Below are 27,417 nucleotides of genomic sequence, written 5' to 3'. Positions count from 1 at the left end.
TCAAGATTATGGACCTTTGAAGAAGAAGATGCCGAACTCGCAAACATTCCGAACCATCTAGAGACGTACCAGTGCCAATTGGATCCCACTACATGTGTGGAGTTTTGACATTGGACCTCCTGGAGTGTTTAAAGGCTCTGGCATGGAGAAGCTGATGCTGGGACTGTGATGATCACAAATGTTGAGCTCAGTAGCTTCTAGTTTTATAACCATATAGACTGTTTAAGACTGTAGAAAGAACATTACTTATAATCTTATACTCCAGTACTCATGTTAGTTCTCACTCTCCAGTGTTCTGTATTGTTGAAAGATTTATGATCAAACTCTTGATGTCACCCAAATGAGGATGGGTTCCTCTCTAAGTTTCTTCCTCATTACATCTAGATTTTTTTCTTGCCCCAGGCGCCATGGCTGCTCATCAGGGATAAATGCACACCAGTCACCTTAACTGTTGATTTCTGTAATGCTACTTTAAAGCAATGTCTGTTGTGAAAAGCACTATAGAAATAAACTTGACTTGACTTGACATCTACTTGTAGCATTAAAATGTATAGCATTAGGAAATTATGGCCAAAAAAGTTTCAGAGCTAGGAATTTCTAGCAACTAATCATAGGATATGTATCTCTATTCATTTCAATTTCATAATCATAATAAAAGACTCCCATAGTTAACATAACATTAAGAATTCATACATTTTCACAAAACAAAAGCTGAGTCTGATTTTTTTTTTCCAAGTCTTGGCCAAGTGCCAAAAATAGGAGGGGAAATTGCTCAAAAGCGAAACTGAGTTTTCCGGGTAAAACAAAACTTATGCTCTGAGAGACAGTGAACAGTTAGATTAAATAGACTTCAACATACATAAACAAGATGGCAGGTAAGTCATAAATCTAAAAATATTTTATTGTCACTTTCTTTAAATATACCTAGTTGTGTTTAACTGGTAATTTCTAATAAGAAAATGTATAAATGGTTGTCATTCATAAATTATCAATGGTTTTGTCACTTTATACCACACTATACTGCACCTTGACACTAAATCACTTTAATTTGTATTGTCAATATCTGCCATAAGCATTCATCTCCATCTAGATTCATGTATACACATATATTTTCTATATTTTCTTTAGTTTATACTTTTTATTTATCTACTTTATTTTTATCCTAATATTCTATTCCTTTTTTCATGCTTAAATGTCGGTCGGTCGTATAAATCATTTCACTGCATGTCGTACTCTGTATGTATGTGTATGTCAGGGGTGGCCAACCCACATGCGGCTCTTACGTTCATATCGAAGTTTGTGTTTGTGTTTTGTTGAATGCATACAGGTGGACACAAACAAAAAGCTCTACAGCAGTCACAAAAAACAGGGACTGCAAAAGAAAAAAGTTACCAAAGAAGCAATTCTCAAAAATATTAGAAGATGCAAAAATAATGGAACAAACCTGGAATGCAAAATCCATGTAAAAAACAAGCAAAGACAGAACTATTAAATATTAAAAATAGTCATGATTCCAGTCTAAAGTTTAGGTATTTACCTCATCTCATTTAGGGGAACCCCAGCAGTCTGCCACAGGGGAGTGTGAACAAGTGCAGACACAGACTCTGGGTGCACTGCAGACTCTCTGCTGCAGGGGGCAAAAATATATATATAAAAAAATAAAAAAAAACACACAAAACAGCAAAAATATCATTCCACAAACTCCGGTCCCAGAATCCATAACAAAAGTGGAACGAGTCAATAATTAAAATGAGGCAGGTTAAAAACAACTCAACAATGTCTTTCCCTAGAGCAAATAAATAAATCATCTTAAGCAAGGATTTCACAGGGCTACACTGGATAGGGCAGGAAATTCAGGAAAACCAATGCAGAAAACAGAATTTAAACACAGGAGTGTTTAGACACCGGAAGGACATAGAGACAAAATGGTGGCATTTCACAGGCCAACAACAGAATAACTAAAAATAATAATAATTTCCTTTAAAAAAAAAAAAAAAAAAAACAATCTTTCAACTATTAACAGTCCATGCCTTGGAGTACAAAAGTGCATAAAGACAACATTTATTCAAGGTCAGTAACACTCTGATTGACTCTGATTGGTTGAAGTCAGATTCCTGCATCTCTTCTTAGATACAAGTGCATCATGTCTGGGGTTTAGTCTCTGAGCTGAGGAAATCTTCAGGATTGAGTGAAGGTGTTCATCAGTGAGACTCCTGAGTGGTGTTTTGTTCATCTTCATTAAAGAGAACAGTTACACACACAGATATGTGCTGCTGAACACAGAGAGTGTTTGAGAGACACGTGTGTGTGCGTGCGTGTGTGTGTGAGGAAGGGATGGGTGATATTCGTGTGTGCCCATGTGTATGATGTGGCTCTTTGCGGTAACACAGTAAAAAATGTGGCTCTTTGTCTCTTGACTGGTTGGCCACCCCTGGTGAATGTGAACTTAAACTTGAACCTCAACTTTAACTTATTGTCATGTTTGTATCTAAATATCTTACTTTATGGTCATATGTTAAGATATTAAAAGTTTTGAATAAGCCATAATGTAAAATTTCTCAGGACGATTAAAGCAGTACATGGCCTGCCTTCTTTCTTCTAAGCTGCTGCTTTTGACATGTTTTGTGGGTGTGGTAGCTATTGGGATTAAGGTAAGCTGAAATCTCACAAATTATATAATACTCTAATAATTATAATATAATAATTCGCTTTTTAGACGTAAAGTTTTAAATTATTGTTTTCTATTGTAGACTAACTATCTCAAAGTAGATTAAGCATAACATCAAAGAGTATACAGCAGGTATTTATTTTTTTTATTATGAAAGTGTCTGCATACTTCCTCAAACATCAAATTTATCCAAAATATAACAGTCAAGAAGAATTGCATTATAGAGTATAATAAGCTAATGTCAAGTTGTTTGACTGTTGTTTGACAGATTTCCCCCAATCGTATATGCAAGAATTTTGTACATTGTATTTTTATATGGAAATGTACACGTGTAATAAAGACCACACTAAATGCCTTTTGTCCCCACAGATTTTTAAACAGGACAATTATTTAAGTGAAGAAGGTATGTACTGTACAGTAACATTAGCAAAAATAGTAACAAAAAGTAATAATAATAATATTAATAAATGAAATTATTTCATGTTCTAATAGTTACAGAATTCAGTGATGAGCTTCGGATCCTGCTAATCGGAAAAACCGGTGTGGGCAAGAGTGCAACAGGAAACACCATATTCGGAAATAAGGCATTTGAATCTGTAATATCTTCTTCGTCTGTAACCACACAGTGTGAAAAAGCACATGGAAATATACATGGCAGAAAAGTATTTGTTATCGACTCCCCAGGTCTGTTTGACACTCAGTTATCTGCAGATGAGGTGATTAATCGGATTAGGCTGTGCATTCCATTCTCTGCTCCAGGACCTCATGTCCTCTTAGTTGTGATTCAAATAGGCAGATTTACTGAGGAAGATGAAAAAACTGTTCAGATTTTTCAAGCGATTTTTGGGGAAAAATCTTCAAGTTACACTATGGCTCTATTTACTCATGGCGATCAGCTAAAGGGGAAAACTATTCATCAGTTTGTACGCAACAATACAAAGCTTCTGAATTTCCTCAGGAAATGCAAAGGTGGATACCATTTGTTTAATAATGAAGATCAGAATCGAAAACAAGTCATCCAACTCCTCGACCAGATTGATACGATAGTCACTGTAAATGGTGGAGGACATTACACTACAGAAATGCTTCAGGAGGCAGAGAAAGCAATAGAAGCAGAGAAACAACGAATCCTGAAAGAGAATGAAGCACAAAGGCAGAAGGTGATAGAAGAGCTGAGGAAGAAGTTTGAGGGAGAAGAATATGAGATAGAAATACAAAAATTTAAATGGGAACAAGCATGGCAGGCAAGATGGATGGCTGAGCAAAACACCTCACTGTTTGGAAAGATAGGCAATTTTTTAAAAGCAGTTTACACAAAGATTCGTAATTTGTTTTAAACACATCTAAGATCGGATTTACTTTTAAAGTAATTTAATATCAGTTGTACATTTTTTTAAATTGATACTATTTGTGTAAGAGTGAGATCACAGATTTTTAATAAAATACAATTATATTTCTAGATGTAGCGTGATTTCAAATTTACAATTAAATGGATTACTTTTAGGAAGTTTAATATACAGCAAAATCATATTAAACATTAATAATCTTTAACAGTGATGTAGTAACTATAATACTACTGATGCTGAAAAACCATTTCTTCTGGATGATGCTCCTTTATACTAGTGACTAGAGACAAGTAGAAAAAGCTTAGAAAAAACTGTATTTCTATAAATGCCTAAGAAAGGGCAAAAGTGTGTTTATTGTGTTTGTCTATAGTTCTATTGTATTCTATGTTTAATTACTGTGACTTTTATGTTAAATGGTACGGTAAACTGCATGTAAATAAAATCTTGCTTGGCTAATAAAACATTTTTCCAGATTCTGATTCTGTACACTGGCCCAACATGGGTGTGACCACGTAAACATGTAAATGTTAATTATATAAGCACCTTTCCATCTGACCCAAAAATGACCTTAATTTCCCTTTACTAAGAGTATGCTACTAATATTATGAGGATTTCAGGGTCACTGTCAGGACTCCGTTTTCTTTTCTGTCTTTCTCTTTCTTTAATTGTCCCACTAGATGTCACCAGTTTATCATTTGCCCTTACCTAAGTACTAATTGTCTAACTGTTTCCACCTGCTATCAATTACTCTCAATGTACAAGTTCCCCTTGTGAGTTCAGGCAGTCTGGCTTTTGTGTTTTGTTTCCCATGTCTTTTCGTGAATTACTCCAGTGTAATTGTTTACCCTTTTTACTTTAATAGATTTCCCTACTAAATATTTTGGTGCAAACTCTTGTTTTATTATTTCTGAGTTGTATTGCACTTTTTGATCTGTGGACCTTTTGTTTATGGACTTTAGACTGCTTGTGATTTTCTTGCTAATGAATAATATAAGGGGCAACCTGTCTCATGCAGCCAACCCTGTTTTGAGACTCAACCCTAACAGGGGTTACTTAAAACAGTAATTACACTGATGCAAACACAGGGCTTATGTTTAATTCATATAAAAGACACAGAGGAGACAAAAAGAAAAAAACATGCACGGGACATACAGTTGGACACAAACAAAAAGCACTGAAGCGGTCACAAAAAACAGGGACTGCAAAAGAAAAAAGTTACCAAGAAAGCAATTCTCAAAAATATTAGAAGATGCAAAAATAATGGAACAACCCTGGCATGCAAAATCCATGTAAAAAAAAAAAACAAGCAAAGACAGAACGGTTAAATATTAAAAATAGTCATGATTAGGTATTTACCTCATCTCATTTGGGGGAACCCCGGCAGTCTGCCCCAGGGGAGTGTGAACAAGTGCAGACACAGACTCTGGGTGCACTGCAGACTCTCTGCTGCAGGGGGCAAAAATATAAAATAAAAAAAAAAACACAAAACAGCAAAAATATCATACCACAAAACCCGAGCGAGCTGTACTCCGGCTTCCGCCTCCCGTTTTACTCGCACCCTGACAGTGCAGCAATAAAAAAACCCTTGATGTTATTATTGACTCCAGTCTTTTCTTTTAAGCTCATGTAGATAATATAATTTAAATAGCCATCTTTTATCTCAGAAATATTGCTAAAGGTTTAAATATGATGTCATTACATTATGCAGAAAAACTAGTCCATGCTGATGTTACATATAGGTTGAACTTCTTTAGTTCGTTACTGTCTGAATGTTCTAATAAGTGCAAAAATAAGCTCAATTTAGACCAGAAGGTAGCTGCAAAAGTCCTTACCAGGACCAGAAAATGCGAACACAACACCCCTGTCTTATCCACTCTATACTGGATCCCAATCATTCCCCAATCAAATCTTGCATTTGTCACTTTTCCTTAGGTTAAATACTCAATCAAGGTATACTTAAGAACCTGTTTTACTTTTGTTTTGTTTTATATCATTAGGAAATGTCAAACACTATTGTTTCCTAATGAAAGAAAATGCTTTGGTAAATCACCTATTGTCACTCCCGAAGTATACTCCTTTATTTAGCAGAACAACATTTATTTATATTTTGTCATAGTGTTAGACAGGTTTATCTTTCATTTTCGTTTCTGGTTTTTATCTTTTTTTTTTTTTTTTATAAATAAACATCTCTTTAGGGGATTAAGATGCAGCTTTCATTTTAATCAACAATTTTGCTTCCTATTTTTTCTTCTTTTCTAAGACTGGTTAAATTAAAAAAGATTCATTGCATAGTGCTTTTAATTATGGACATTAACCCAGCCATTAGGGAGGCACAAGCCAGTGCACTCTTAGTGCCGGTCCCAAGCCCGGGTAAATGGGGAGGGTTGCGTTAGGAAGGGCATCCAGCGTAAAACATGTGCCAAATCAAATATGCCGGTCACGATTAAGAATTTCATACCGGATCGGTCGAGGCCCGGGTTAACAACGACCGCCACAGGTATCGTTAGCAGAGCTGAAGATGTTAAGGTTTTCGTTGGGAGTGACGAGGATGGACAAGATTAGAAATGAGTTTATTAGAGGGACAGCGCATGTTGAACGTTTTGGTGACAAGGTGAGGGAGGCGAGATTGAGATGGTTTGGACATGTGCAGAGGAGGGACAAGATTTATATTGGTAGGAGAATGCTGAGGATGGAGCTACCAGAAGGGAGGAAAAGAGGAAGACCTAGGAAGAGGTTCATGGATGTGGTGAGAGAAGACATGCAGGTAGTTGGTGTAAAAGAGGCAGATGTGGAGGACAGGGTGGGATGGAGACGGATGATCCGCTGTGGCGACCCCTAATGGGAGCAGCCGAAAGAAAAAGAAGAAGCTTTTAATAATGGACATTGTCTCAAAGCAGCTTTACAGAGATAAAACGTTAATAAAAAAATTTACAAGTTTTTTCTATATAATTGTAAGTTTGTCGCTAATGAGCAAGCCAGTGGGGACTGTGGCAAAGAAAAAAAAACACTCTGATGAGTCCCTCAATGAAGAAACCTTGAGTGGAACCAGACTCAAAAGTGACCACATCCTCATCTGGGTGGCACCGAATGTCAATACAGTTTAATCATTGTTGAGTTGTGCAGTGAATTGGTGTAGATTTACTTCATGATCTACTTTTTTTTTTCCTATCACACACTTAAAGTCCTATAAATCCCACTAGCCTTTTTAATGATCTTATCAATAAAAACTTAATGAAAATTGTTCTGAAACACATGGCACTGCCATTATACTTGTTAGTTGGTGTACAAACTTCTCATTAACAATGGCAATGGTGGTAATATTTTTACCTAGGATTTCTAGGTTGTTTTTAAAAAAAAAAAATTTTTAATGAACAGAACAGGAAATTCCTCAAGGCAATTTTATTGATCTATATCTAATATCTTATTATTAGATAATACAGATAAGAATAAGCAGATTATAAAGGCTTTGTGTCTGCAATAATTACTTTCTTAAATTTCCATATGTATTGCCATTTTATATTTTAAGAAAATGAAAATTTTATATAATATATATATTTTTTTTATACAATTGTGTATTCGTTAGTGTTAGTTGACTACACAGCTATAAAATAAAAAAATACCACAACTTTATATCATATAAAGAAATCGTATCGTAAATCCATAAATCCCACCAGCCTTTTTAACTAGCTCATCAATACAAATCTCCTGCCACGGCCATTAAACATGTTTGTTGGTGTACAAATTTCTTCTTAACAGTGGCAATGGTGTTAGTATTCTTAGACCTGACTTACAACATTTAGACTAATATGAGATTTTAATTTTAAGGCAATTAAACAGTAAGTTGCTCTGAAATAATGGTGTCTGTTAAATTATTTAAATGTTTTGCAAATTACTGCAGTTCAACTTTAGACTTCCCAACACGCTATTTTCTGGTCATTTCCAGGTCATCCGCTGCCATTAAAAGCATCTGTTACTAAATTGTACTTATGGGTGTTGTGTGTGTGTTCAAAATTAATTCTTAAAAAGCGATTTTCAAAAAATGGCCTAGAAATGCTATATACACAAGCCAGATGGCAACTAGGTGCCAACTATGGCAAACCAAAATATAAATATCTTTGTTCATAATATCTGTCAGTCCAGTATTGCTCTACAAACAGGTTGATGCTCTTTTGTAAGATTTAAGGAGTTTCATAGATCCACCCTAGAGCAGCTGCCACAGAATAAACATGTTCAGCATAAATGTAATATAGACAATTTCATAGCACAACAATAAATGAGGGATGGGCAGGGCTTTAAATATAGGACAGGACATTTGAGCAATTTTTTTTATGTTTTATTTCAGACTTATTATTTTTAACCTCTTTGCTTCTTTCTACAACAACTTCTCCAAGCTCTGTTATGATTCATTTGCATCTGGAAGATGCTTTCCCCATGATACTATGTGTAAATGACAGAATGGAGTGTAAAAAAGAAGAAGAAGAAGAAGAAGAAGAAGAAGAAGAAGAAGAAGAAGAAGAAGAAAAAGAAGAAGAAGAAGAAGAGCATAGATGTATTTGAGACAATTTCATAGCTCAAAAATAAATGAGGGTTCTTGAGGGAAGATCCAAGTATAAAATAGCAGTTGATCCAGCAAAAGCAAACAACTTTACTAAAAAAACATTAGTACAAACATTATACCTTGCCATTAAAATAAGTGCAATGAAAACTGTGAAAGTTGAATGAATTCAGGTTCAGCTTTGTTGCCTTTTTATATTATAAGAAAAAGAAAAATTTATTTTAATATATTATATTGTATATAATACTATTAGAATTGTGTATTAATTTGTGTTAGTTATAACCACACAGCTATAACATAAAAAATATGACATTATTTAATTTTGGAAAATAACAATTATTAGACACATAAAACAATGTATGATTGATAAATATGGCAAACAATTAAATGTAAAATATGCATGTAAAATAAATTAACAAAAAAAAGTAATAAAAAAAAAGTAACAACACGGTTACTTTAATATTCAGAACCCCATATCGTCCAATTAGGACACTTCACAAAGCAAGGGGGGACTGTGATGGATGAGCTGATGGAAGTGTTGGATTTATATGTTAATCAAAACTGCATGGTACTGTTTACAAATTATTACAAACTGAGAAAGAAAATAGATCGGGTTGTGAAAGTCCAGCTCAGTTTCATTAGACTGGAAAGTTGACTTGCAACCATATCCAAGCAACGATATATATATATATATATATATATATATATATATATATATATATATATATATATATATATATATATATATATATATATATATATATAAATCATTAGTATGAATTAGGATGGATGTTGTTTGACAACAGAAAATACTTCTAAGTGTTATGGAAAAAAGAATTTGGGCAAAGTGGGAAGAAGAAGGACACTTTCATGGGAAAAACAAATCTGAACTGTCTAGCTTACCTTTGATATCAGACTGTATGCATGTTGTGTGTTGTGTTTGTTCTATTGTATTATGTTACATTCCCCTTTTTACATCTAGGTTAAGGGGTGAACCATTGTTTTTGTGATATAATACAAATTGACAATATTTATGAAAAGGACTAAATACCCAATAAGTAATATATATGTATGTATATGTATATATATATATATATATATATATATATATATATATATATATATATATATATATATATATATATATATATATATATATATTATATATTGTGTAAATGGTGTAGTTTTCTTTTGCGATCTGCTTATTCTTATCTGTATTATCTTATAAAGATGTAATAGTTTTTTCTAAAATTGCCTTGAGGAACACTGGCACTCCATTCTGTCATTTACACATAGTATCATGGGGAAAGCATCTTCCAGAGACACACAAAAAAATGAATCGTAACAGAGCTTGGAGAAGTTGTTGTAGAAAGAAGCAAAGAGGTTAAAAATAATAAGTCTGAAATAAAACATAAAAAAAATTGCTCAAATGTCCTGTCCTATATTCAAAGCCCTGCCCATCCCTCATTTATTGTTGTGCTATGAAATTGTCTATATTACATTTATGCTGAACATGTTTATTCTGTGGCAGCTGCTCTAGGGTGGATCTATGAAACTCCTTAAATCTTACAAAAGAGCATCAACCTGTTTGTAGAGCAATACTGGACTGACAGATATGATGAACAAAGATATTTATATTTTGGTTTGCCATAGTTGGCACCTAGTTGCCATCTGGCTTGTGTATATAGCATTTCTAGGCCATTTTTTGAAAATCGCTTTTTAAGAATTAATTTTGAACACACACACAACACCCATAAGTACATTTTCGTAACAGATGCTTTTAATGGCAGCGGATGACCTGGAAATGACCAGAAAATAGCGTGTTGGGAAGTCTAAAGTTGAACTGCAGTAATTTGCAAAACATTTAAATCATTTAACAGACACCATTATTTCAGAGCAACTTACTGTTTAATTGCCTTAAAATTAAAATCTCATATTAGTCTAAATGTTGTAAGTCAGGTCTAAGAATACTAACACCATTGCCACTGTTAAGAAGAAATTTGTAAACCAACAAACATGTTTAATGGCCGTGGCAGGAGATTTGTATTGATGAGTTAGTTAAAAAGGCTGGTGGGATTTATGGATTTACGATACGATTTCTTTATATGATATAAAGTTGTGGTATTTTTTTATTTTATAGCTGTGTAGTCAACTAACACTAACGAATACACAATTGTATAAAAAAAATATATATATTATATAAAATTTTCATTTTCTTAAAATATAAAATGGCAATACATATGGAAATTTAAGAAAGTAATTATTGCAGACACAAAGCCTTTATAATCTGCTTATTCTTATCTGTATTATCTAATAATAAGATATTAGATATAGATCAATAAAATTGCCTTGAGGAATTTCCTGTTCTGTTCATTTAAAAAATAATTTTTTTTAAAACAACCTAGAAATCCTAGGTAAAAGGCTATATGGCACACCTCAACTATGTCCATACTGAAAGTTATTCTTACTTAATTAATGTTATCTTTAATTAAAATTTCGCTGTACAAACAGAACCAGGTTCATTTCTTTTGTAAACTATAAGGAGGGCTGAGTCTTAAAAATCCACCCAAAAATAAACATACACAGCATAGATGATTTAGAAACACTTTTATGTTTTAGAACAAATGAGGGTGTGTCATGATCTGAGTATATTAACACTAGCTGCTATAGTAACATCAAATAAATACCCCATACAACTTCACAACAAAACACTACAGCACAGAGAAGCATTTTATCTCCCTATTAAAATAAGTGCAATGGAAACTGAGGCAGGTAAGTCGAATTAAACCTTTTACCAGAAAGTTTTTTAGTCTAAAAAATGCTTTGGTTTTAAATTAGCTCAAATGGATTTTAAAGTCTAAATCAATGCTATATTATCTTGGTACAGCATATTCTCAGAAAAGACCTAAGAAAAATCCAAATACATTGAAAACAAAAATAATAAGACATGACATATAATATTTTATAACAAACATTATCAATGATTGTAAATATTACTGTATATTTGTATAGTGTATTCTAATTTGTGCTAGTTATAACTATACAACTTTAAACCTTTTGTTTTATTTACTTTCCTTTGAAATGTAATTGTAAAAACAATATAAAATATAAAGACTAATTGAATAAAAAGAATATATGACTGAAAAGATGTAAAACATGGAAATAAACATCTAGCTAGACTCTGCATGAAAAGTTCACATTAATCACTGTAAATTCACTTTAAATATGGCATATATTTTAAAATGCAAAAAAATAGTATGGGCTTGAGACAAAAAGAGATCTGCAGAGGTCTACTGTAATGCAGATACAAAATGTAATATACTAGCTCTGGCTTACTCAAGTGCATCCTATTATTTACTATTTTATTTTTGTATTAGATGCTGAGTTAATTTTGCACATATAATTAAATGATAAAGCTATGAGATACGAATTTATAAACCATAACATCTGAAAATGTTACATTTGTAATGTTTCAATGAATTTTATTTTAAATTATTTAGTCAAAAATGTGCTCTAAATAAAAGTCATATGTTACATTATTTTAAAGAGCAATATTTTTGAATTAAACTCTTGGATTCAAAATAATGATTTTACAAAATAATACATTTCTTGTGTTAATATTGACTTCAAAGTCAAGAGTATAATTATAACCCATAACATAAATTTTCACTGTGCCATGATTATATAACTCAAAAAGAGGCCTGACCACTTTTTCTCTTTAGCTTAAATTGTTCAAGATAAAGATTTAAATTGAAACCAAGGTAAAAAAAAATAAAAATAAAATAAAATAAAATGACACGTAACTGAGACTTGCCTGTAACTATTTTATAATTTGTGAATAGTACATATGTGCATAGTAACATATGACGCCTATATATATTGTGCAAAATATTGGTTATCAAACACATATTTGAATTCTTCCCTATGAGGCAATATTCCAATATATAAACATGGTAAATATTGTTATAGACCATAATTGACTCTGCTGCATGTATTCATGTGCAGTATAAAGAATGCAAACCTTTTATGTGGATTTTATAAGGGTATTAGTAGACAAAGCTACAAAAATAAAAAGGTTAAAGGGCATTGTTATGCCTTATGCGCAATGCATGTAAAATAAATGTAGGAGTAATTGTGTACTTGTCCTTTAACAGTGCAGAGGGAGCAAGACAATACCAAAGAACTTCTCTAGGTTACGTATGTAACCATAGTTCCCTAAGGGAATGAAACGCTGCGTCGGAACGATTTGGGAACCCGACAGCATTGTCCATGCTCTGAACAATGAGTGTAATCAGTCAAAATTGAAGGCAGGCTGTCACCTGCAGGGTGACGTCATTACCAGGAAGCATAAAACTTACATGAAGAGAAGCTGGCTTCAGCTTCTGTAACCGAGAAGAAAGCGCTGAAGGGACACTGGAGGTGTGGCATAGAGAAGCAGTGTCTAGTTCCCTCAGGGAACCAGGGGACGTACTTAACCTAGAGACGTTCTATTTCAGGAACTCAAACTGCGTCAGAATGCTTTGGGAACGAAAGTCCAATACCACCACACTGACCAGTCCCTGACTAGTGTGAAAGTGCACAGCTAGGTCGAAAGGACAGAGGGGCCAGGAGTGGCACAGAGGTCAAGGTTGTAAAACACTCCAGAGGACCAAGCCTTAGAGGCTGCCACACTCTGGGTCGAGTGCGCTCTGACCCCGAATGGAGCGAGGAGACCAGAGAACCCGTAAGAGAAGGCAATAGCATCAATAATCCATCTGCTGAGGGTCTGCTTATGAGCAGAAAGGCCTCTCCTCGGAGGGCCGTAGCAAATGAACAACTGTTTCGAGGACTTCCTCCAAGGACTTGTCCTGTGGACATAACAGTCCAGTGCTCGGACCGGGCACAGCCGGTTCATTCTCTCCTGGTATGGGGTCTGGAATGGAGAGGAATTGAATACCTGGAGACTGACAGGTCGGGGGGACCTGGGATAAACGAGGGCACCTTGAGGACATAACCCCAAGTAACGTAACGCAGGTCCCATCCAGGCCTCAGCCTCCGGGTGCCACGGAAAAAAAAACGTGTCAGGAGCGGAGGATGGAGCCAACCATTTAGTGAACTGTTCCTGCAGAAACTCCAGCACTAAACCAACTGGGCAGTGGACTGAGTCCAATTGGTGCTGAGTGCACCACACAGTGAACAGACGCCATCTCGCGGCATACGGCCTCCTCATGGAGGGAGCTCTGGTTTGGAGAATGGTCTCAACTACCTTGGTGGAGAGACCAGAAACTCAGAGCTGTTCCCCTTCAGGAGTCATAGCTTCCACAGCTCCGGTCACAGATAGAGAGAGAAGATCTCTCCTCAGAGGCTGCTCGAGGAGGGCCACTAAGTCCACGAACCACGGACAGCCGAAGCACCAGGGGGCTACCAGGAGGAGACGGACTCCATCCTGGCAAACTCTCCTCAGAACTCCCGGAGTGAGTATTGGTATGCTTTGACCCTAAAAGCGAACCTCAGGAACTTCCTGTGAGAAGGGAGGATGGGTACATGAAAGTATGCATCCTTTAGATCTACCGTGAAAAACCAGTCCTCGGATGTGATCTGACACAACCTGCTTGAGGGTCAGCATTTTGAACTGGAGCCTCATGAAAGAGCGGTTCAGCTGACATAGATCTAGGATAGAACGCAACCCACGGTCCTTTTTGGGAACTATGAAGTACCAGCCGTAGAACCCAGTTAAACTGGGGTGGACGAGACCCAAACTGAATCGGATAGTCCACTCTAAAGTGTGGAGTGTCCCCACCAGCACTGATGTAGTATGCAAGGGCTTGGTGGGTAGTGTCAGGAGGTTAAGAGAAGATGGCACACCTGGGGAGAGATAGCCTGCAAGCATCTCTTCAACATGTAGCATAACACCATAGCCATAATCCCTAAGCCCCATGACGTTGGATTACACCGCGGTCTTGGGGCTGAAGAGGCGGGCCGAGAAAGGCCACGCCCAGGACCTGGACACCTCGGCATGCAGGTGTGCTTGCTCTTATGGCAGGGGGAAGAAACCACTGAAAGGCGTGCTTTTAAAGCCTGCAAACGACAGCTGGTCCGGGCAGAGGAGGTAGAAGAAAGGGGCAAGCCTGTCTCCAAACCTTCTGCGAGGTAAAGTGAACTTCCTTCTCGTAGAGTGCCTGCCGGGAACGGGGCATGCGAGCACAGTGTTGGCAATCGGCTCCCTCGAGAGCCGAAATATCGTGATCCACTCCCACAAGCCGAAAAGTGTGCTTGGTTTTCTTCAATGCCTCCATTTTCTTTCTTTACAGACAGAAAAACAACATTAAATTTTACACAGCCGGCTTCTCTCCGTATGCGTTTTATACTTCCTGTTAGTGACATCACCCCACCGGTGACAGCCTGCCTTCAATTTTGATTGATTACACTCATTATTCAGAGTATGAACAACGCAGTCGCATTCCCAAAGCGTTCCGACGCAGCTCGAGTTCCTGAAAGGGAACTATTAAAGCATTTAAAACCATTATAACATTGATTTTGCTTTTCTGGTAAATGGATTTACATTAGGTCCTTTGACTTTATTTTTAGGATATGTAATAATTACAACAGACATAGGAATGTACTGTAGTTAAAATACACTGTATATTAAATTTAAAAAAGGTATTATTCAAAATAAATTCTTATGCAGAAAGAAAAAAGGTTAAAAGGCATTGTCATGCCTTATGCACAATGCATGTAAAATAAATATAGGAGTAATGGTGTACTTGTCCTTTAACAGTGCAGAGGGAGCAGGACAATACCAAAGAACTGAGGATCGTGCTGGTGGGAAAGACTGGAGTTGGGAAGAGTGCTGTAGGAAACACTATCCTGGGAATGAAAGCATTCATATCTGATTTGTCTAGCTCATCTTTGACCTCAGACTGTAAAAAAGTTAAAGGGGAAAACAATGGCAGAAAGATTGCTGTAATAGATACTCCAGGGCTTTTTGACACCGATATTTCAAATGAGACAATTGTAGAAAGGATCAAAACATGCATAATCCTGTGTGCACCGGGACCTCATGTGTTTTTGGCAGTTTTCCAGCTCGGAAGAGTTACACTAGAAGAGAAAGAGACAATGGAGATAATCAAGGAACTCTTTGGTGAAGCCTCCTCACAGTACATTATGGTGCTCTTCACACATGGAGACAGGCTGGCAAAAAGCAAAAAGACAATTCATGAATGTGTTAGAGAAAATTCTCAGCTAATTAATTTTATACAAACCACTAGTGGACGATATTATGTATTCAACAATGAAGTAAATGACCCTATGCAGGTTAGTATGCTGCTTGAACAGTTAGAACAGCTGATTACAAAAAATGGTGGAAGTCACTACACAAATGAAATGCTGCAAATGGCTGAAAGAGCAATTCAAGAGGAACAGTTAAGAATACAAAGAGAAACTCAAATGAATGCTGAGCAGGCAAGGAAGCAAGCAGAAAGTTGCATTAGGAACATGAAAAACAGTATTGGTGTTGGGGTAGCTACTGCAGTTGTAGGTCTTGCTGCTGCAGCACTCCGAGGATATTGCATGATACAATGATTTATTATTAATCAATTCTGAAATGAAGTAGACTGGACAAGGGTTTTTTTGTTCCAAAAGAATATCTTTGTGCAGGTGTTCAGTTTCTATAAATAAAGCATCATTTATAGTAAAACAAATGTTTTTTTTAGGTTACGGTGGCTTCCGTTTTGATTGATTTAACCATTTAAATATCTAAAATGTTTAGATAAAATTATGGGTTGAAATTTATAATAAATGCCATAAAAGATCTCAAAATTAGATATTTTCAATTTTTCACCTGCATACAGCCCTACACCAAATCACAATTAAAATGTAATAGACAATGATGTCTCTGTTATGTTAGTTGTCTAACGCAATAAATCATTACATAAAGTGAAACAATGCAGTGTGTTTTTCCTTTTATGGATTGAACACAATTTCTGCAGTGCCAGTAGTTTGTAGTTTAAATATGTAGTTTAAATATATGATGTGCCCTATTTAAAAAAAAAACTTTGAGTATTTAAAGGCCATTTTTTTTAGGAGCCAAGGAGCATCTGCGGCTGGTGCTGCTCGGGCTTCAGGGTGTGGGGAAGAGTACAGCAGGAAACACCATCCTGGGCAGTGAAGTGTTTCAGTCAGACATCAGCTCCAGTGCTCTGACACTGCAAACTGAATACAGGGAGGGTCTGGTATGTGGGAGACGTGTGTTGGTGGTGGACACTCCAGGTCTCTTTAACAGCAGACTCTCTGATACAGAGATGAAGCAGGAGATGGACAAAGCTGTGACTCTCTGCCATCCAGGACCCCATGCCTTTCTCATCATTATTCAGCTGGGACGCTTCACAGAGCAAGAGAGGAAAGTGATGGATGAGCTGGTTAAAATGTGGGGCTCAAATATGAATCCCTACTGCATGGTGCTTTTTACTTATGGGGATAAACTGAAGAACAAAACAATAGATCAGTTTGTGAAAGAAGACAAGAACTTGTTGAAACTGATTGGAAAATGTTCAGGACAGTACCATGTGTTCAATAATGCTGAAACAGAAAATAAAGCTCAGGTCAGTGATTTATTGAAGAAAATAGACAATATGATCAAGAGAAGGAAAAAACAGCCATTTTATGTAAAGAGTGCAAAACATGTGCAATATCCATGGACGACAACAATCCTCTGTATTATGCTGCCAATTGTAGCATTATTAGCATATAAAATGATGTAGGCCAAATGGCAAGTACCAGCAGAGTCACTATCACAGTTAGCCTCAGTAGAGAATGTTATCCCAGCAGAGCCACTATTACAGTCATTGTCAGAAGAGAAAGTTGTCCTTAAAAAGGTCACAGAGTCAATTCCTGACCAAGATATTTCGATCACAAGTGCACAATTTTGGCAAATGCTACATGGATTGCATTTCAACTGGAAAGGCCTGATTCCTATAAGTATCGGGTTAAGGACAGGCTGGTGGATCCTTAGGAAATTATGTAAATAACTTCTGCAGTGTACTGACAAGGAATCTCAAAAAGATAAGAAGATAATCAGTAATTGATGGTGGGTCAAAAATTATTACCCACATTTTCTTTTTAGCAACTCTTTATTATAACCTCATTGATTTATATGTTGATTTATAAGCTTTAAAATGCTAGTATACTTTTAAATCTGTGTGTTCTGCTTTTGTTTCGATTGTTTACTCTAAGATGATTGAATTCTGTTTATTTAATTTTTAGATGTGTATTCTATATTTGAATGTCTATTTCAAAACCAGTGGCATAAAATATGATTGTAATGAACCTTTAATGATTGTTGTACAAAGGATTCATATGAAAAAATAAAACATGTTCCACTTTAAAGTGTGTTTTTGTTATTGTTCATATCTCAAATTGTCAAAACCACAAAATGCATGAAAAATTTACTTGCCTTCTATTTCCTGTGAGCAATAACACTAGCGTCTCTTTTTTTTTTTTTTAAACAGTGCATGAGCAACACAAATCCCATGAAGATCTTCGGATTGTTCTTTTGGGAAAAACTGGTGTTGGGAAAAGTTCAGCTGGAAACAACATTCTGGCTGAAGAGGCCTTTAAATATGACATATCAGCAGAATCTGTGACCAAAGAATGCTGTAAGAACATCAAACAAGTAAATGGAAGGAAAATCGCAGTGATTGATACACCAGGGCTGTTTGATCTAAGTTTTTCTCTAGAGGAGACGGTCAATAGGATTAAGTTCTGTATACCTCTCTCTGCTCCTGGCCCACATGTCTTCCTGTTTGTGGTTCACCCAAGTAGATTCACTCAGGAAGACAAAAAGACAGTGGAGATCTTTCTGAATATATTTAGGGAAGATGCCATCAAGCACACCATAATCCTGTTCACATATGGAGACAAACTTGGTAAAAGAAACATGAAAGATTTTGTTAGTCAAAACTCAAATCTCGCAGAATTCTTCGGAATGTGTGGCCAGAGATACCAGATTTTTAATGAGGTGAGGGATCAAACACAAGTTGTTCAACTACTAGAAACAATTGACAACATGGTGTCAGAAAATGGAGGAAAATATTATACCAATGAAATGCTGCTGAAGGCAGAACAAGCAATTAAAGAAGAGAAACAGCGAATTCTAAAAGAAAATGAAGAGCAGAGATGTAGGCAGTTTGAGGCTCTGAAGCTGGAAGCTCTGTCTGAAGCATATATTGAGCTCCAGGAGAAGCAGGAGAGACAAGCCAGAGAGCAGGCAGAAAAAAATAATAAATATATTGCCATAATCACACAGGTTCTCTGGACACTTCTTGAGAATTTCATTACAAAGAGATTAGACAATGCAAAAAATTTTTAATCTCCATTCATATGTGTAACTATTTAGTAGAGCTGTTACATTATTTCTGTTTTGCTAACTTTATTATCATTATCAAAACTATCAATATTAATGCTTAATATTAATCTACTTTTACATTTGCAGCATTTGGCATAATATGGACAATTATACAAATGTATTTTCTCTCTCTCTCTCTCTCTCTCTCTCTCTCTCTCTCTCTCTCTCTCTCTCTCTCTCTCTCTCTTTCTCTAACAAAAATAATGTCATTGAATAATCTTTGTAGCTGTATGTAAATAAGAAGTAGAAGAATCAGACAAGAATTAAACAAAAATGTTAATTAAAATGCTTCATTTGAATGCCGTGTTTTTAATATACCTTCAAGGTATATGTAACACAGATCACATAAGGGTGAGTTTTGTGTCATATAAAGTGATGGAAAGATCGGATCATTTTAGTGACTTGGTCCTATTCTTTAAAATGAATTAATACCTTTGTGAGTCATTTAGTTAATTTCGTTTCTTTGATCAGAAATAATATAAAATGTTACATTTTCATTAAGCAAATCCCCCAACACTTGTACATACATGTACTTTAACTATAGTTCCAATAATTTATATATGTATATATAACTGCATAGCATATATGGGAGTCATGTGATAAAAGAAAGAACGACTTGAACCAGAGTACTCATGAGATGACCTACTCAATTCTTTTCCTGTGTAATGCACAGCATAGCATCAGTGGGAGTCACATGATAAAAGAATGAACAACTTGACAAAAAGAGTCCAATTCTGTTTCCTGTACATAACCTACAAAGATTTTGTGATGCTTTGAACAAATCACTTTTTGAGACCACTCATTCTTTTGAGTCACATTGAAGACTTTAATGAATCACTCATGTACAACCCATCACTAGCCATAAACCATAATAATCTTCTAGATATTAAAGTTTGCCATAATTCTCTGTGGCCATTAATCATGTGGGTCTGTGACTTTACCAAAATAAATGCTATAATAAAATGTAGTGGTTACTAAATGGTAATAAAATACCTGATTAACATAGTTTTCATACTAGACTTTGAGATTATGTCAATGTCCTGAACACTATTCGGAAAGAAACAGACATGCACTGGCTTTTCAGATCCCAGAACAAGTTGTAGCACAGCAGTTAAGCATGTTTTTAAAACGATTTTATAATGTGTTTTAAGAATATACAGGTGTGAAATATACAAATACATTAAATGTATCAACACATTCCTTTATTATCCATTGTAAAAATTAACACACAGTATGTTTGTAATATCTTTAAAAATTGTTAACAAAGTAAAAACACAAAGATCATTGATCATGTTAAATGTAAGTAAATGTAACTTCCTGTAAAAACAGGAAAGAAAAAAAACAATTATAAAAAGTAAACATGTGAATTGTCAGTCAATCTTGATTCTTGAAGAAAAGTAATAACTAAAATAAAAGGTAAATATGCGAATTGTCAGTCAATGGGGTCTAACAGTGGTAAAACATCAGAAAAAGTGGTCCAAATAGTCAAACTTTGTGGGTTTTTGCCTACTAGAATACAATATTTTTTTCAGGAATACTATAGGACACAAGCTCATTAATCCATAGTTCTTTCTGGGAGGGTTTCCTATTTACAGTTTTTAAGTGTAGGTTTTTTTTGGGGGGGGGTTTTGCTGCAGTTCCTGCAATCAAATTAAAATACTTTTCATAATTAGTCAGGTGAAGTGAGCTAACATCACCCAGTATCCAAACTTTAAAATCAAAATCAATATGATTACTCGATATTTCAGAAATTATTGCTATTACATACTTTCAAAAAGCTTTTAAGAGACATTTTACATCTTTGACACAATAGCCAGGAAGTTTGGTGGATACAGTACAGTTTGTAAATTTTCTAGAGGATTACCTCAATCAATATCATTAGAAGAACATTCCAAATCCAATTCTCATTTTTCTTTCATTGGAAATTTATGGTAGGCTGGAAGATTTTTAATAGGAATGCTGTATATGGAAGATGTTAGGACTTTTGCAGAAGTATATCTTGTATGAAGCTTTTCAGAGCTCAGAATTCTTAGATCATTCGCAAATGATTGACTTCTAATCCAATCTCTTATTTGTAAGTATTTAAAATAGTTATGCTTAGGCAAACCAAAAAATTTGGATAATTAAAGGAAGCAAGCAAATACGTCATTAACATAAAGGTCCTTTGATAATCTAGCTTTGAAGAAATCTGTCAGCAATAGGACTTTAGGATTTTAGGATTACTATCAAGAGGTGTGTTTACAAGTAACAATGTGTTGAAGCAGTAGGGTGGGGTGGTAGAACTTGGGCAGGTTGAACACAAGTTGTGCAGCTGTATTTTGGACGAATAGCATTCAGAGGTAGACCTGCCAGCAGAGAGTTGCAATAGTCCAGTCTCGAAATGACAAGAGCCTTGAAGTCTTATTTATTTAGACATTGTAGAATAGGAACCAATGTTAGCAACATGTGAGGAGAAGGACAGTAGATTGTCCATAGTTACCCCAAACTTGCGAGCAGTTGCTGAAAGGGCGAGCAAAGAGTTATTTTTAGTTATTTTGAGATCCTGACCTGGAGATGAATTACCTGGGATGACCAGCAGTTCGGTTTTGCTGGGGTTGAGTTTTTGTTGATGAGCATGATGATATGTCTGCCAAGCATGCCAAGGTCGAAGCAGAAGCTGTGGTTTCTGAGGGAGTAAAGGAGAAGATGAGTTGAGTGTCATCAGCATAGCAGTGGTAAGAAAACTCATTTGAGGATATGACCGAGAAGGTATAGAGGAAGAAAAGGAGGGGACCAAGTACTGAGCCTTGTGCAACACCAGTGGAGAGTCTGCGTGGGCTAAATGTGGACCCCCTCCATGTTACCTGGTATGAGCGATCTTCTGAGCAGGTTTCTTCTCACATGGCCAGATGCTAAGGACCTGTTGATGTTCATGGAGAAGAATGGCAGGAGGTCTTGTAATAAAGTCTGAACTGTAGTTCACAATCCAAAAGGCAGTAGTGGGATTGCAAGATTGAATGACTTGCAGTATCTCTTCTTCTGCTATGGTTAAGAAATTTCTGGAAGATTTCTGGCTGTGTAGTGTAGGCATTGTTGGGGACAAATCAAAGATCTGGACTCAATTTTCTTATTATAAAAGGAGGCAAAGTCTTCATCAGTCAGGGAGGATAAAGCATGTGGGTCAGGGAGTAGTGAAGATCTCCATCCATCGGTTTTAAAAAAAAAAAGTGTAATTATTTACATTTTATAAACTAATGTTTATTTTAAGATTAGACCAAGCAAGCAAAATAGTAGGAGGTAAGAGGTAAGAATCTTAGTTTAGGAAACTGAGTGGCAGCACACATGGGGATTACCAAATAACATTTGTCTTCAGAGAGAAATTAACACACTCAGAAATAATGTGCTCAAATGGTTAATCCCTGATCAAAATAGGCTGGAGGTGCAGAAAGTATAGACTCGCTTGCTTGAAATGTTAACTACAATGTGTGACAAGTTTGACAGTAGCATGCTACATCCCTTATTATTGCAATCGACGCTATTTTTTTTTATGCACGCAAGTGCATAATGATGTTACATATCTAAGTAAATCATATGTAAATCATGTTCTAGGTTTAAAATAGTCTATTCAAGTAATATTATCTGCATGTCTTAAAAGCAGAGACTACAGTCTCTGGTAACACCAAGTATTTATCTGCTGCATATAATGTAACTAAAAAAGCCATCCAGTGTTACTCCAAAATATTCATACTCCAAAATAAATTATTTATTCATGAATTTCATAATCTAATCTAATCTAATCAACACAGTTTATTGTTAGAGTTAAGTAAGAGAAACATACTCTGCAGTTGGTCTAGATAACACTAAGCTCTTTGTTTTGAGCATCACCAGGGAGCAAAGCATCTCTGCCTGTCAAAAATAGGAAACCATAATACCAAATACTAATCTGTGAGATGATAATAAAGTAAATAAAGTACAATATTAATTTATTGCAATTATTTCTGAGATACACAACCTCATTTCAATGAGTCATTACCGTGAACACTTTGTCATTTATTCTTAAACCATTCGTGATTTGTTTTTGCAAGGAGCATTGTATTGCTGAAAGAGACTACAGCCATTAGGGAATACTGATGCCATGGAGATTGTAATAATAATAATTGTTAATATATTATTGATATAATATAATGATTATTGTCCAAATGTGAGATGCATGGTTCGGACAAGATTTATTTAAAGTGCAAGGACATCTAAAGTATAAAGGGTTTATTAATAGAGGATCACGTATACTTGAGAGGTTTTAAATTGAAGGTTGGGGTAGCTTCCTTCTCCCTTCTTGCAACCTCCTTGAATCTTTATCTAAAATTACACAGTGAAAATTATTAAAAATTATAGTTAAATTGATACAAGATTTCCAAACGAAAATGTCTTAATTTCCTCAATTTCACTCTTAATTATGAGTGTAAATCCCAGCACAAATTATAAATCTGTACATAAAAGTAATGTACATAAGCACCAATATAGAAACTAGAGTCAATAATTATACCCAGGTCTTTCTCTGATTTCAATTGCTCTACAGATAAATAAATAAATAAATAAATATATATATATATATATATATATATATATATATATATATATATATATATATATATATATATATATATATATATATATATATATATATATACACACACACAGTGGAACCCACTTATCTCGACCTCGGTTAACTCGACAACCCTATTAAGTCGACGTTTTTGAAGTTGGAACCTTTTGCTTTGTCTAAGCATTTTTATGTCGCCATACCTAATATCTCGAGCACAAGGGGGAAAATTAGCCATTTAACGTCAGTTATCTCGATCCGCGCTGTGCAGCCGCAGAAGGTGGCGGAAAAATCAAGTCTTACAGATGCTACAGGTGTTGTATTGTATACTGGTGAATCTCTGCTGTTAGTTAGTGCACATATGCCTTTTGTTGTTAAATGTTATGCGATGAACGGGAGGCGATGGTAGGAGCGCGGCACGGAACGTGGGATGAGCAGCAAAAGCATAGAATTAACAACGGCAGGATCGGGGGGGAATCCGCGGTGCGCTTTGGGAAGAAAAGCGCAGCTGTTGAGAGAGTGCCGGTGGGAAGGCACGTACCGGGATACGCATGCGCGATAACATCGAATGTATGTACATTTTTATAGCATGCCTTCATCAAACAAATCGCGGCAACGCTGTTGTGTAAAAAAAAAAAAAAACTCAAAAAACACGTGCATGCAGATTATCATTTATTAACGCACATCAAGTACATAAAGAAATTGCAAGCACGTTAATATATTGTTAATATATCGTTTATCTCGATCATCGGTTATCTCGATGCTTTTTGGCAACCCCCTAGGACATCGACATAACCGGGTTCCACTGTATATACACACACATGTTTATCTGTAGAGCAATTCAAATCAGAGAAAATCCTGGCATAATTATGATTTTTGTTTTATAGCAAATGATAAAATTTACTCCTGAGAGGAATCTCCCAGGGAGAGTGTTCGAGAAGGGCTACCAGGTCTGTACAAGGCGTACAGGACACAGTGCTCTGTAAAATCTCCCCCAGATTTGCTACACCACATCTGGGTGGAGTCGCCATTCCCCAGGTCTCGGTCTCGAGTATTACACCAGGAACTCCCAGCACAGGGCCCAGAGACAGGAACCTGGGATCTCTACACACAACTAAGGCACATAGGGCTCGCTGTGTGACCTTGATCCTACGAAGTGGATTTCCTCTCCAAGGGAACCCTCAGGCCCTGAGCCACCACTGGAGGGGTCTCATGTGCAGGAGGCCAAGTGGGACCACATTGGATGCTGCTGCCATCAAACTTACTCAAACTCTCTTGATGGCCGTGAGGATCGATTTGACATGAGCAGGGGACAACTGCACCCGCATAAGGGTCGCATCCCATACTACACCTAAATCTGTGGTTCTCTGTGATGGAGAATGCACACTCTTTTTGCTTTTCAGTCTTAACCCTGGCTCCTTCAAGTGGGCAAGAACGACATCTTGATGTGGGCTCATTCTGGTTTGTTAATTAGAACAAGTCCAACAATTTTAAAGCCAATGTAAGGACCACAAGTAACATTAGAGTTTGCAACCTTGTCAGCTTCACCAAGACATACCAGCCCACAGAGTGTGTCTGATGACAAACAGCTCATGCATTGCTATTTTCAAATGCTCTTACACATTAAAAATGGGACTCCTGACCATCCAATGTCATCCTTTCTACATTTTCCGTGAGTTTACCTCATTCAAAGTCAGTTCTTTTATATTCTACCTCAGTTGTACAAAAACACTTTATCTGCATCATCCAGAACATCTTGACAGGAAGCATTACGGCCTTTTTTTATGGACAGGCCATTTAGAGAGTGGTGCAATCAGCTGCTCATGCTCAGCACTGACCTCCATGACCTGCAGACAGTCCAAAGCAAGTGTGCTGGACCAAGGCCAGAAAGATAATTAAGTACCTCAGCTATATGAACAAAGTACCAGCAGGTCATTTTGGCCTTCAATAGACAAAATTTATATCAAATAGATATAAAAAAAAAATAAAATGGGAAATGGAACTTATTTGAATGCTTGTTTTTTTATTATTATAAATTGTACTTTTTTTAAGATAAAAAAAATGTAGTTATATGTCAAGTAATACACTATACATATAATTGTGCAGTGCTAGTTATTTGTTCTAGCTATGAGTACCACAGTAACTGTAAACTGTAATGTTGGTGTATATTGGAAAGTTGAACTGTGGCAATCTCTAGGCAATGAAAGACAATACTTAACTATGAAACAGGGATGACTGTCTCCTGCTATATATTAAAGCAAATTATAAAAAAATACATTAATAATATTAATTAAGATGGATGTTAATTAACAACAGTTTATTTGTGAAATAAATGGAGAAGTAATGCTGTATTTTCTCTTCTTCAGCAGTGTTGAGGAAGCTGGAGAATACTAGTGAAATGAGGATTGTGCTGATGGGAAACACAGGAGTGGGACAGAGTGCTGCAGGAAACACTATCCTGGGAAAAGAAGCATTCAAATGTGTGTCGTCTAGCTCATATGTGAGTGTGAGAAATGCAAAACACAAATAAATGGAAGGAAGATTGCAGTAATAGATACTATAGGATTTTTTATTACTAACATTACAAATGATGAAACCATGGAAAAGATCAAGACATAAATATCCCTGTGTGCACCGGGACCTAACGTGTTTGCGGTGATTCTCTTGGGATGATTTACACTTGAGAAATATATAGTGTATAATATATAGTGTATAATATACATACACGTGTGTACACAGTTTTGTTGGATTCAGTGATGGAGTCTACGATATAACTTTGCAGCTTTATTCAGTATAGATATGGCAAGTGTAAACAGTTACATCCATTTTTCATGATAAAAAATAAAAACCTTTACACTGTTGCACATAACCCTACATCTGCCTGTATTTTGAACTTGTTTGCTATTTAAAAAATAAATATGGTACTGTGGATAGAACTGAATTAGCAGATTCCAATATAAATACCTAACCATACAAGAATGTTGTATAAACTGTTGTGATAGTAAACAATTACCCTTGTTTTTTCTTCTTATGAAACAATTAGTTTAAGCTCTAATTTTCAAGAGATGACTGTTATTTGACACAATGTTCTTATGTTTAAATGTTCATTACATAATATTTAGCTCACAATAATCTATTGAATTAATAAATATAGCACACAATATTGTATATTATTATTATAGCTATAATGTATTGAGTAATTTCCTTGGTTATGTAATTTCCTTGGTTATGCAAAAGAACATTTAGAAAATGTTCTTTTGGAATTCATACGCATATTTAAGCTTGCAATTGTCAGATACATGTTCTGTAAAAACAGCTGGCTAAAAAGTTCAACACCTTAAAATGATTTACTATAAAACTATAAATCAATATAAATTCAACAAAAGAAGCAGACTTTAATGTAATTTAAGCGTGTTGGAAGTGCTAATTCCGAATTCTGCAGAAATAAATAGTCACAAAAGTTTTCGACCTACTTTAATAAAATATAAAAATCACTTTGAACAAATCTACAATTAGAATCTTATTACATATCGGCAATATTGCCAAGTTTCCTGTCAGGATTAGAGTTTACATTTCCCACGTTCATACCACACGTTTGTCACCTGTTTTTTAATTAGGTTAACAGTAATTAGCAAAAGTATTTACTTATATATACTCACATTTTGTCTTTCACTGTTGTTGCCGTTTATGGTTTATGCTGTTTCTCATGTTCTGTGGTCAGGTTTTTTTTTTGTTGTTGTAACTTCGTTAATAGTTTGTTGTATAGTTGTATAGTTGTATATTCATTTATTAAAGTTTTGCCATGATCATTATATTAAACATCTATTTGTTTTTATTAATTAATATATTTTTAACTGTTTATTATATCAAGTATAAATTTAATAATTA

General features: G+C 35.5%; 2 protein-coding genes across 6 annotated transcripts; both read left to right on the top strand.

The window, feature by feature from the left end:
- Nucleotides 1-722: 722 nt before the first annotated feature.
- Nucleotides 723-4,904, top strand: LOC310724580 (GTPase IMAP family member 7-like). Of its 5 annotated transcripts, XM_083538823.1 has the most exons (5): nucleotides 736-875; nucleotides 2,563-2,651; nucleotides 2,751-2,800; nucleotides 3,038-3,080; nucleotides 3,161-4,904. In XM_083538823.1, exons 4-5 carry the CDS (start codon nucleotides 3,074-3,076, stop codon nucleotides 4,003-4,005), a joined length of 852 nt encoding a protein of 283 aa, XP_083394949.1. In that variant the 5' UTR covers nucleotides 736-875; nucleotides 2,563-2,651; nucleotides 2,751-2,800; nucleotides 3,038-3,073; the 3' UTR covers nucleotides 4,006-4,904. The 5 variants fall into 5 exon arrangements, with proteins under 5 accessions (XP_083394945.1, XP_083394947.1, XP_083394946.1 ...); XM_083538819.1 differs by lacking the exon at nucleotides 2,751-2,800 and having other exon boundaries at nucleotides 723-875; XM_083538821.1 differs by lacking the exon at nucleotides 2,751-2,800 and having other exon boundaries at nucleotides 724-875; nucleotides 3,038-3,071; nucleotides 3,167-4,904.
- A 6,331-nt stretch (nucleotides 4,905-11,235) lies between these two features.
- LOC310724773 (GTPase IMAP family member 8-like) lies at nucleotides 11,236-19,229 on the top strand. Its single transcript, XM_083539046.1, has 6 exons — nucleotides 11,236-11,341; nucleotides 15,327-16,115; nucleotides 16,399-16,423; nucleotides 16,617-17,303; nucleotides 17,848-17,864; nucleotides 18,055-19,229. Exons 1-6 carry the CDS (start codon nucleotides 11,326-11,328, stop codon nucleotides 18,912-18,914), a joined length of 2,394 nt encoding a protein of 797 aa, XP_083395172.1. The 5' UTR covers nucleotides 11,236-11,325; the 3' UTR covers nucleotides 18,915-19,229.
- The last annotated feature ends 8,188 nt before the right edge of the window (nucleotides 19,230-27,417 follow it).

This window comes from Silurus aristotelis (genome assembly GCF_946808225.1).
Source record: "Silurus aristotelis genome assembly, chromosome: 4".
In the NCBI taxonomy this organism is placed as follows: domain Eukaryota; kingdom Metazoa; phylum Chordata; class Actinopteri; order Siluriformes; family Siluridae; genus Silurus; species Silurus aristotelis.
The sequence above is the reverse complement of the archived record's forward strand: the minus strand, read 5'-3'. Positions and strand labels throughout refer to the sequence as shown.

Excerpts from the sequence above, each read along its gene's own strand:
- LOC310724580 (XM_083538819.1), top strand. Across the intron at positions 2,652-3,037 it reads TGGTAGCTATTGGGATTAAG|ATTTTTAAACAGGACAATTA; the intron begins GTAAGCTGAAAT and ends TTGTCCCCACAG. Across the intron at positions 3,081-3,160 it reads AAGTGAAGAAGGTATGTACT|TTACAGAATTCAGTGATGAG; the intron begins GTACAGTAACAT and ends ATGTTCTAATAG.
- LOC310724773 (XM_083539046.1), top strand. Across the intron at positions 16,116-16,398 it reads TGCAGCACTCCGAGGATATT|CCCTACACCAAATCACAATT; the intron begins GCATGATACAAT and ends ACCTGCATACAG. Across the intron at positions 16,424-16,616 it reads CACCAAATCACAATTAAAAT|GCCATTTTTTTTAGGAGCCA; the intron begins GTAATAGACAAT and ends GAGTATTTAAAG.